Source organism: Rhineura floridana, chromosome 12, assembly GCF_030035675.1.
Source record: "Rhineura floridana isolate rRhiFlo1 chromosome 12, rRhiFlo1.hap2, whole genome shotgun sequence".
NCBI lineage: Eukaryota > Metazoa > Chordata > Lepidosauria > Squamata > Rhineuridae > Rhineura > Rhineura floridana.
Window position 1 is genome coordinate 32830363 of NC_084491.1, and position 12224 is coordinate 32842586.

General features: G+C 46.3%; 1 protein-coding gene across 1 annotated transcript in view; it reads left to right on the top strand.

Annotated features, from left to right (window-relative positions):
- Nucleotides 1–12224, top strand: part of ADAMTS15 (ADAM metallopeptidase with thrombospondin type 1 motif 15) — a 48090-nt gene that overhangs the window by 12890 nt on the left and 22976 nt on the right. The window contains exon 2 of the mRNA XM_061592777.1: nucleotides 11513–11645. Coding sequence (XP_061448761.1) covers nucleotides 11513–11645 — 133 coding nt within the window. The remainder of the gene's footprint in view (nucleotides 1–11512; nucleotides 11646–12224) is intronic.

The window sequence follows — 12224 nt, forward strand, 5'->3', positions numbered from 1 at the left end:
AAAGGCAGCCTTGTTAGCAGCGTGGTAGGCCAGTGTGGGTCATATGCATTCTAAGGGACAACGGATTCATGTGACTCTTAACTTCCATTTGAACCCAGGCCCCGGGAGCGGGTGTGGTGGCAGCATTAAAGGAGGACCCATTAAAAGCTGCTTGCTAATCTCTGCCTGCAGTGAGCAGGCAAGGTTCACGAGAGAAAGTGTGTCAGTGTGTCAGTGCAGGTGTTAGGCAAGGAGCCAAGAGATCCTTTCAGCTAGCAAGGAAATGAGAATTAAAAAAAGAAAGGAATGAGTAAGGCTAGAGAAATGGCCAGCCTCCATTGAGCAACATTCCTCTCTTTCTCTCTCTCACTCAGACTAACTAAGGTTCTACTTGTGGACCAGACACTCTAAACCTAGAAGATTTTCTGGAACAAAAGGCCCATCATGCTTTGCTTCCTCTGAGTAGCAAGTTTAGACAAGGAGCAGGAACAAGCTAGTATGTCCACAACTGGCATCTTTGGCTCAACGGTGGCCCTCCAGATGGTGTTGGATTCGAAATCCCATTAGCCCCATCCAGCGTGACTGACAGGATGATGGGAGTTGTTGTTCAACAACATTTGAAGGGCCACAGGTTCCCCAGCGCTGTGCTAGCCCTGGGCCAATTGTTGTGACTTATGTTTCTTCCAGAAAAGGGCAGATGCAGAAGAATATGTGTGGAAAATGTTGTTCGTGGAGATAGAGGAGAATCCACTTAAGGTTTTGCAGGGGAGATCTGTGAGCATGAAGATCTGCCTTGCTGGATCAGAGCAACAGTCCATCTAGCCTGCATCCTGTTCCCAAATGGGGCCAACCATTAAAGCTGAGATACTTCTGTGTGAGATTCCAAATTAACCGCAAACACCCTTGCTTTTAAGCTCTATGTCAGGGGTAGGGAACCTGTAGTCCTCCAGTTGTTGTTGGACTCCAGCTCCCATCATTCCTGAGAACTGGCCATGGTGGCTGGGGCTGGTGGTAACTGTAGTCCAATAGCACTTGGCAGGCCACAGGTTCCTCGCAGTATGGGGCTGTGGAGGAATGGGGGGATTTGTTCAGCAAGATGGCCTCTACAGTGAACTTTTTGTGGAGTTGGCGGGTTATATTCAATTTGGGTATTATATTAACATGGGCCACTGAGAAGTGCGATAATCAGCAATCACCAGAGCTGCATTTGTGAGCTAATGGAAACCCTATTCCCATGCACCCACCTCTCCTGCCAGGCTCACCCTGCCTGGATTGCTCCAGGAAATGGACAGATGATGATGGATGAGCTTAGCTTCCTCTCATAGCCCACCTATCACAAGTGAAATTTCTTCCATGGCTGATGGAAAACAGTCCCGGGGGCGGGGAGCAGGGGAACTCTTGCTTTGGAATGCCTGTCAAGGCCTCTTCGTGCGAGCAAGCAAGCGTCCTGTCATCAGGATGCATTCTGGTCCTTTGCCGTTGATACTCGGGCGCTGTGCAGAGACATATCAGGATGGGTCCTCCCCTCATCTGACCTCATGCGGTCCCCTTCAGCCTCTGGGGCTCAGCAGCAAACTCTGGGGCTCAGTTGGGCCTCAATGAGGAGTACCAGGATTCTGCAGCGGCTCCGTGCCCAGCACAGGTAGTCAGGGCCAGTGCAAGACATTGTGTCAGCAGAACTGCTGCCAATACCAGCCTTCCCCTCCCCCCTCTGTCTCGCTCTGAGGAAGGGCTAGGGTGTGGGTCCTTCAGAGCAAGGCATCCTGGGCAAGGTGGCCCAAGAGATTGCCACTGCAGCTTTACTGCCACAGCTAGGAATGCTTTTAACAACACAGTTAAAAGCTGAAAGCAGGTGTGGGGCACCGTTGGCCCTCCGGATGTTGCTGAACTACAGCACCCACCATCCTCCGCAAACATGACCAATGGCCAGAGATGATGGGAGTTGTTGTCTGCCAACATCTGGAGGGCCGAAAGGTCCCCATCCCTGGTTTAAAGCAAGGGATCTCCTGGGCCATTTTGCCCAGAATGCCTTGCTCCAAAGGTCCCCTGGCCTGTCCTCGGAGCAAGACAGAGGGGAGAGAGAGCCAGAGGTCGAGGCATGGCCATCCCTGCTGCTGCGTTAGCAGCGGCAAAGTAATTAACGAGAGAGGGGAGATAAGCAAGTAGGGGGCACCGTGGTGAGGAAGAGGAAGGCAGGGGGTGGCTCTGGGGAGTCAGATATGATCTAGGTGGCTGGGTGGGCACGCAGTGACTGGATGGGCTACTAAGGCAAATGAGTGGGGGGGGCTTGGGGGGTGAAAATTCCTCACCACCCTCTCTGCCTGAGACAATTGCCTCATTTTGCCTCACCTGCACCCTGTAGGTGCCTTTTCGCTTATAACATCAGCAGCCAATCTTGAGGCCGTTGCTAATCCATAACCAGCTATGAGCAATCACACACCCCTCTCCTGGTAAGGGCTAAGCTACATGCCGCGTGTCAGTACCCTGGCTGTCCTTTTTAACAAGAAAAACTTCTTCGGGGAGCTGGCGGATGGGAGAGGGTGCTTAATCCTTTCCCGGCTTTGCATGTCTCTACTCTAAATTGACTTCTCCCGTGGGGTTTCAAATGTGCATTTGCCTGGCAACTGCTGATGGTGCAGTGTTGTAATATTCAAAGGCCATGCCCATGCTGCTTCCTCATGATTGACCTACAAGTCTGGTAAGCCCACTTCTGCTGCCCTAGGAAGGTGCCTTATAAAAAGTAAGACTGATTGCCCATCTAGCTTGGCATTGTCTACTCTGACTGGCAGCAGCTCTCCAAAGGCTTAGGCAGAGGTCTTTCCCATCAGATGATCCTTTTACCTGGAGATGCCACGGATTGAACCTGGGACCTTTTGCATGTCAAGTACATGCTTCACTACTGAGCTATGATTCCTTCCCAATACTCAAGATTAGTTTGTGCATGATGCATGCTACTTGATTTGCAGTAGATTAGATACTGGGTAGGAGAGCCAGGGTGGTGTAGTGGTTAGAGTGTTGGACTTGCTAGCTTGTTAATATTTTGGTGTGTGATCGTATTGCCTTGTATCATAGTGTTTCATGCAACACTCATTGTACTTTTGTGTTTTGTGGAAGCTGCCTTAAGGGAGATTTTATACTTAACAGAATACATGGAGAGAGGCCAGACGTGAGAAATTTGGGTTCAGTACCTTGTGGTGTAGTGGTTAAGGTGTTGGGCTACGACCTGGGAGACCAGGGTTCAAATCCCCACATAGCCATGAAGCTCACCGGGTGACCTTGGGCCAGTCACTGCCTCTCAGCCTCAGAGGAAGGCAATGGTAAACCCCCTCTGAATACCCTTTACCATGAAAACCCTCTTCATAGGGTTGCCATAAGTCAAGATCGACTTGAAGGCAGTCCATTTTTCATTTTCATTTTCAGATACTGGGTGAATGAATATGTGGGGAAAAAAAACCCCATACTGAAAAGCATAGTTGGTGAGATTTTGTTGGTAGCATCCTATCTGTGGCAACTGATTTTGCACATGCAAGTCATCTACATGCATGTGTGAACCAGGAAATTGCACATAGAAATGTGTACGTTAGGGGGAAATGCATACAACTTAAATGCAAACTTTGTGCAGCTTGAAAACAATTGCAGAAAACAGGACAGAAGGGAGGCATGATTTGACACATGTGAAACTGACAAAGATGAAAAACAGACTGTGCCAGATTGTCTGCTCTGTTGACCAGCATCCGCGGTTTGCACAAAGGCAGTGGAAAGATGTCTTCTTTCCCTGTCTGGGCTGCTGGGACATGAAGGGCTTCTCAGGCTGGCATCCAGCAGGAGAGACGAAAGTGCATGCAGAGAGATTTTGGCTACATATTTCAGATCCAAATCCCAGAGGGGTTGCCATGTCAATCTGTTGCGCACACACACACACACACACACGCACGCACGCACGCACGCACGCACACGTCTTGTGGCACCTTAAAGATGAGCAGCTTTATTGATTGTGCGCTACTGTCACACAGTACAGGCTGGTCCATTAGGGCACCAACCTTAGTCACTCTGCTCTCAGTCAGCTTCCACTTACCTGTCTTCCTACTTACAGCCGGTCCAGGGGGTGGAACTGCCTTTCAGCTTCCTCCTCCCTAGTCTCAGTGCTGCTCCTTGTAGAACTCGGCAGGGAAGAGCATGGGGAACAAAACTCGAATTAGTTGGCTCTGTGTTTCATTGGCTCTGGCTCCACCTACTGTTGGGCTCCCTGCCTTCCGCCCTCCCAATTCCAAGGAGCACCAGTCACTGCTGGTATCCCTACAACCCTGTTTCTTTCCATAATATTTACGATCACCATAGCCAGCTCCCAGTGGTTCATAGCCCAAGCATCTTCATTCTGAATTCCTTCTGCTGTCGGCAAGATGGCAGAAGATGATAGAGGTGAAATACGATGCGTCTTCCCCAAAAGGTGAAGAATGCCCATGTGTAAATTCCATGGAGCCATTTATCTTCCTCTTCCCCTCCCCTCTCCTGTGTGTGGGCGCACTTCAAAGGAAATGACCCCCACAGGAAAGAAGGAGGCCATATCTGCCTCTGGGAGGGAGAAGCTTGCACAAAGACCTGAGTGGGATTTGATGACTCAGAATGCAAGCCCAGTACTGGAGGGCAGCCATCCCTGTGATGTCTGGAAAGGAATGCTCTCCTTCCAGCACCCTCCTCCTTCCAGAATCATCCTATCAGCTGCCTGGGTGTGCTGGTGCGGAGATATGAAGCTGATTGTCAGTAGGTTCAGGAGGACCCAAGAAAAGGGAGTCGTTCTTCACACACAGGCATAATTACCAAAAGATGTGGTGATGTATAGTTAGCAACCTTTAAAAAAAAAATTCTGAAGCTTGGCCCACGTATAATGAATGTCCTTCTTAGATACCCCCCCCCATCATTATGCATGGTGTGGATGCTGGACTGGAAGAAGTCCCCCAGCCTGTCTCATAATCATGTCCTGCTTGTGGGCTTCTTAGAGGCATCTGGTTGGCCACTGTGAGAACAGTGATCTCTGGGTGGTGGTGGAGGAATCTACCAGGGGAAATCTTAAAAAGGATAGATATTTGCACTTTGAATACTACCACTTTTGTGGGGCTCCAGGTATCATAGATTTCCCCTTTTTAAAACACATGCACGCACACATTTTCCTGTTTTAAAAAGACCCTTTCATTCTTTAGATGGAAATGTAACAAATTATTTTAAAAGGACTATTTGAGGATCAGATTAGCAGTGCATCTACAGCTTCCACTCTGGCTGCGGCCCAGTGTGGAAACCATTTTAGTGCATGTTTTCCTGCACACACTCTGCTTGAAGGTGCTGGGAATTGTAGTTTACTCCCTCACAGAGCTACATTTCCCAGCACCCTTAACAAACTACACTTCGAAGGATTCATTGGGGAAAGTCAAGTGTTTTAAATGTGTGGTGTATATACGCAGGGTGTATGTACTTGAGATGGGACCCAGATGGTTGGATTTTGTGTGTGCGTGCTTTTAAATTTTTCTTCATTTAGATAATTTATATTCCAATCCATATTTCAAAGAATATCACTGAGTGGTTTACAGCAACACAAGCATTACAAACATATTTTAAAAAACAGACAATAAAAATCCACATTTTTAAGCAGCACGAAATAACCAGATAAGATATCCTCTTAAAACATCAGTATAACGAAAACAACTGACATCTGGGGACCATAATAACTGCTAGCTGATCCAAAATACAGCAGAGTCAACCAGACCCACCCACCAAGTATACAAGCATGTCCTTTATAAGTAGCAGCGGGACAATCCTTTCTGCTGTTAATCTCCCCAAGTTAGACTCACACCAAAAAGGAGATGGAGCAAAACTGCACAGCCCCCACTCCTGGCACTCCCTCTCTCACCAGGGAGCACCCAAAAAATAAAAACACCAACAAGAGGGGTTGGGCCTCTTGCCCTCAGTGTAACCCCAAAGAGTGTGCGCTGTGTTTGGGCAAAGTGGTACTGCTGTATTTCCCATCCCACCACAAACTGTTGGACTCTGCACCTTCTCCATCAGGCACCACACTGTAATTGTGGAACATCACAGCCTGTAGGGGAGGAAAGATCTGTCGATTTCAGTTCGCTCAGTTACTCAGTTTCCCAATCTTGAATTCAGTACTCCGCATTTCTGCAGCAATTGGCGATCCTCATGAAGATTCTTCAGCGTTTTAGTGTGAATGTCTCCTAATAAAACACACTGGTGTATGCAATGTTGACTCATGTGCACATTATTGCAAGCATTTCCCCTAATATAATGCATTTCTGTACATTATTTTCACTAATATTCATTTTATTCATACATATTTCCCCTAATATATGCATTTTTGTAAACATACGTTGAAAAACTGTATTGCAAAATTTGGATAAGTGTGAGTTTTGAAGGATGGCTGTGTTTCGGTTCTCATATTGTATTGGAAAGTGTGAGCTTTATAGATTTGCCTTTAAATGCAGACTGAATTGAATTTCCCCCCCCGTACTTAAGTCAGCATGTATTCCCATACTTTAAAAAAAAAGTTGTTCCTGAGGATAAATCTTAAATCTGTTCTTTGCTTATGGAAGCAATTTGTAAAATGCTAATACCAGCGCTGCCCTAGCTCAAGCTTGTGTCCTGGCCTCTGCAGGCAACATCTGCGAGCCATGATGTCAGTCCTGGCTCCTGACAACGGCAAGAGGGCTTATCGTTTAAGATGAGGATGTGGCAGAAATCCCCCCGTGGTGCTTCTGACGGTGCAGGCTGATGCTCTTGTCTTTTCCAGCTGGGCTGGTCATGGCCTGGAGCTTTCATGCCTCGGAGATGAGAGGACAGTAACTGTAAGAAAGTAGCTGAACCTCCAGGTTTCCAGCTGGGGAGACAAAACCTTTCCTCTTGTGAATGCCCTTTGCTGATCTGTAGAGCATCTCCCACACAGACGCGCACATGCACACCATTTAGGCCCCTTTGTATGCTTTCTTGGATGTAAGAAAGACTGGGAATCCTATCACCAGCTCTTTGTCAAGAGCTGGATAAATGGCCTCCATCGGGGAAGGGCTTTTCAGGCTTTGAAAGCAAAGCCGTCTCACTTCCATTTCTGGTACTGTGAATTTTCGGTCCCCTGCCCAGTTCTTTAAAGGCGTTTTTTTGAGTCTCATCTCTTTTTCGCTGCGCCTTATCACTAATCATTCTTCCTGCCTTGCTCTTACGCTACGGAAGACAATCGTGTCTGGCCACAGAGAGCCCTTTTCTGAATGCTTTCACAGGTGCAGCTGAGTCTACAGAATATCAGGTTTATTCCACACATGAAAATGTACACTTAAGAGGTTATAAGTGTAGATGTTAAAAGTGTGAATGTAGCATGCAGGTGTTTGCAGTCACATATACAATGGGTGGGGAGCTTTTTCAGCCTGGCAGGCCAAGATCTTTATCTTCACAAGCCCTGCAGGCCATGTGCGACCCTTTGATATGCCCTTTATCTGTTTCCCACCAGATGTCACTGACAATGTCAGGAGCAGGGCAAGTGGGCATGGTTTTGGGAAAATGGCCTCACGAGTCAAATTGGGACCCCTGCTGGGTCTACTTAGGACCATGGGCTGGAGGTTCGTCACCCCTGTGTACAGGTACACTCATCAGGGAACTATGATTGGTTGCAGCTCCCTGTTGGGTGCACATTCAAAACAACCCTGGGTTTGCCTCTGCATAATGTGTGAAATCACCCTTGGCCAGGACTGAGTTGCCCAGTGGGATGGAACCACAGCGATAGCCTCCTTGCAGCAGTGTCGTTGCAGCTTAGTGGGAGGAAGAGGGGGAGGGACAAGGGGGAGTTGGTTTGAGGTTGGGCTGCATGGGTGCCACCATCAGCAGTAGTGGATTGACTCCACTTATGCACCTGCACAGCATCAACCTCGCTGCCGCCCCTCCCCGTAAGCTGCAGTGATGCAAGTTTCTCCTGCCCTTGGTTGGAAATCTGTTTGTAGTCATGCAGAGTTATGCTTTGGTATTTAAGCTGTCGCTGTTTGCACTGAACCTTAGTAAAACTACATCTATCTGTCGCTCTTGGGGCTAGAACAGTGCTTGCCCCACCTCTCTGCCTGGACCTTTATAAGGAGGAGCTGCAGACTGGGAGGTACTGCTGCAGGGGTGAGACTGCTGGGACCATCAAGGGGCAAGCTTTTCCACCTGCTTTGCCCCCTCACCCCTGCTCTTAGTGACATTTTTCTGGGGACTGTCCTGTACCAGGAAGATGAATGCTTTTGGGTTTTAGCTCTTGTTGCTTTTTGGAAATGCCAGGATTTTGTTGGCTTGAATTTGTGTAAATTGTATTATTTTTATTTGTACTATGTATTTGTGTTTTTCTATTTGTGTGTAAGCCGCCTTGGGGGCCTTTTTGGCCAAAAGGTGGCCTAGAAATAAACCATAACATGTCCCATGTGCTGAGCCGCCAGGGGTATTGTTACAAGCATCTCCCTGGACAGTGAAGGGATCTCAGATGCTGGAGTGGCTCTGCCCGCTGAAGTTGCCCATTATACTCTGTTCCTGTTGGGAAGAGCCAAAGACCTCCTGTTCTGGCTGGGCAGACTTTGCCTGGGCAATGATAATCTTTCCTGGCTCTCTTGGCTTGTTCCCTGGGATGACCTCCTAGTTCAAGATCTATGGTTCCAATTCTTGGCTTGGGCCCCTCGGCTCTGACCTTTGGCGCAACTCCCATTTCCTGGCTACCACTTGGCAGTTGTCTACAGCTCAGCTCTGACACACTCTCAGTATGAGTTCTCTTTCTTTAGAAGACCTGAGCATGCCAAACTAGTCTCATTAAAAGGTTCCTCTCAGCCACAGTTCATCACACGGCAGAAAATCATCAGAACACGGGTTAGCTCAAGTCACAATCAGGATGTGTGTTGAACTGTTCATGATAAGACCAATTTGATGCGAGCAAAGCCACTTGGGGGGGGGAGGAGGAGGATCAATGAGCAGAATGAAATTTGTGGGTCTGACCTCTAGCAGGACAATAATAACAATAATTTGTTTTTGTGCTTGCCATTAAATAGCCAGAGTTTGGCTCTGCTATTTTGGGAAAAGGAGTTGAAGAGGAGGTACACATTGTTGAGACCAAGTCTCCATGACTAGTACCTGGTGTGGGAGCTAGACATTAAGAAGCTGAAAAGGGAGCGATTAGCCCAGCAAAGGTCCAGAGGAGACTGAGAGACTTATATAGTCAGCTCTTCTTCTACCTGGGTTTCCTCTGGGTTACTGCTTACAGTTGGGTCTTCTCCCTTCTCTTGAGTAGATCCTTCCTTCTGAATAGAGAACTTAGTGGGACAGCCATGCAGTCAAACAGTTACTTCTCTGGTGATTCTGGGCTTCCCGTTGGATTTACTGCTGCCTTCACTCCTGAGAAGTGAAAAAGTGGGGGAGAACTGGGAATCAAGGCAGGGTTCAGGATGGGGTGAAGGGTGCCCTGTGGGCCCAAGGGAGGTATCCCTGAAATGAGTTCTTCAGATTGCCTTTGGATTATGATGAGTTCCTCAAGGTCTTTGGTTGGAGCTAGGAATGTAAAAAGGAAGAGTTTTCTATTCTGACCTGTATCCGTCACAATCAGCACTGTTTCCATTCTGCTGCAGTTCAGTTTCCACTAGATACTACCTTATTCATTTTGCTGGCCACTATTTAATGTAAGTTGTGTAACTATTTGTGTAACTTACATAACTCATATTCATTTCAATGTAATGTCAAAGCAAGGTAAAAAAAGCCATTAACTAGGTATTGTTTGTGGACTTAAATATAATGATGTGAACAAATACCGATTATATTTGCTTGACTGATTTCTGTTGCTGACCACAGAGGAACATGGGAACTGGAGCAATTATCACTTCCTTTTCCATTTTTGTCGATATTCTCTGACATCCCTAGTTGGAGCAGAGATCTCTGAAGGACTCCAAGCCTCGTCTTCTGAAGAGATCTCTCCAGGATCTGGGTCGGACTGGATCTTGACACCAGGATGGAGTCTTTATTCCCCTCCCTGCTCAAGTTTCCAAACACTGGGAGACAATTTTCACTGTCTTCTTAGTAACTGGAGATCTTCATGTCAAGCAAAAATGATTTTGTTGACTTCATTTCTTTCTGTCTAGGAGTCAGCCCTGGTTTGGCTGTTTGTAGCTGTTCTACACAGAAACATTCATGTAGGAATTAATATGCTGCATGCATGTAGCCTATAATGTGCTGCTGCTACAGTGCATATACATGTATGTGCTAGGAAACCAATCTCAGCTATTCTCAACTTCCTGCTTTGCAGTACGCAATGATTTCTTTATGTGTAAAAACATGACACCTTGCAGCCAATGTTGTGGGCTTTTGCAAATGTCCTGAACAAAAATGACTGCTGTAGAAGAAACCAGTTATGTGTGATGCTGTCCTAAGCCATTGATAGGACTGTTACGTTCCTGGATCATACTTATCTACTCACAATAATTTGCCCATTGAGAAAGATATGATGAGGGAAGGTATAGAACAACTAGGAGGAACCTTTGGCCCTGCAGATGTTGCTGAACCACAACTCCCCTCATCCCTGAAGTTCAGCAACATTTGGAGGGCCAAAGATTCCCCATTCTTGCTGTAGAATTTTGTTTGGTCTGCATATTTAAGAGAACTGACCTAATTCACACTCCCCAGATGAATATGTGGATTGGAATGCATTTATCATTCAGAATGAGATCTTCTCTGAGTTTTCTGATGCAGCTTAAAAATGCGTAAAAGATTGTGTATTATAGAGGAAATGCATACATAAAAGTGTGTGTTAGGGGAAAATGCTTACGGCTGAAAGGCAAACTTTTTGTGGTTTACAAACAGAAACTGTTTTTGTGGTTGCAGAAACTGGAACAGAAAAGAAACTGACGAAGATTAAAAAAAACAGACTGATCCTTCCATCCCTAGCTATGACCAGTTGGAGAAACCATGCACTTCTTTGGATGGATCACTTTCCTGTGGAAAAGTGAAACTACCATATACCCAAGCCCCATGACTGGCTTCAGAGACCTTGTTCTCTGGTCCATTGTTCCTTATTAGTTAAGATCAGCTTAGCAGGTGCTTGGCGCAAGGCCTTGTCAGTGCTGGCCCTCAGCTGTAGAACTCCTCCCAATGAACCTCCTCTTTTTGCCTCCTCTAGTCATGCTGTGAAGGCCTCTGTATTCCACAAGGCTTTCTATGAGTAACTCTCTATGTCGACCTCTTTGATTCTGTTTTAAGACTTTTCTGCTGATGTATTTGCTTAAGTACCTTTTTAATTGTTCTTTGCTAATTGCTTTTATTACTCATATGGTGAACTGCCTTGGAAAGATTTTTATCTTCAAAGGCTGGGTATAAATGAATAAAATGGATAAATTGTGGTTGCTTTGAAAGTCTATGTTCCAAACCGAAATCAGTTCAAGCGACGTTGACCTTTTGTAATCGCCTTGCCTGCAGCAACCAAATTCCCTGGGTAACTTTTTTGCCTTGATACTAAAGAGCCTCCTTTTGCTCCTGGCAGGATTTGTGTGGCGCAACCACCTGTGACACCTTAGGAATGGCAGATGTCGGTACCATGTGTGATCCCAAACGCAGCTGTTCCGTTATTGAAGATGATGGCCTTCCTTCTGCTTTTACTACAGCTCACGAGCTAGGTAAGGACTAGGGCAGCTTTGACAAAGCAAGAGATTTGGCCTGAAAGCCCGTTCAGTGTCTGTGTCCTTTTTCTTAATTGCCATTCCGTATATTATTTATTTACCCAACTCTTCAGCCAAAAGGGCTCCTAGAACAGCTTACAGATCAGTTAGAAAACAAGGCAGCTCCTTCCTTCAGGGTTACCATCTAAAAGACACAACACAAATGGGAAAAAAGGGAGAAGACAAAAGGCAAACTCGGGTGCAGGGATGGGAGCGAAATTCAGTCCAGTCTGCATTTAAAGCTGAATGTATCAAATTAACACTTTCCAAAATAGTATGACAACCACAACACAGCCATCCTTCGAAATTTGCTCTTATCCAAATTTTCCGATGCAGTTCTCCAACTGACCAATGTTTATAAACCTGCATATATTAAGGGGAAATGTGTATAAAACGTATATACAGTATTGGTGAAAATAACATACAAAATGCATTTTATTAGGATAAAATGGCTTGCAGAAATGTGTACGTTAGTCAAAACTGCACACAAAATATATTTATTAGGAGAAGTTTGCACTAAAATGCTGAAGAATTTTC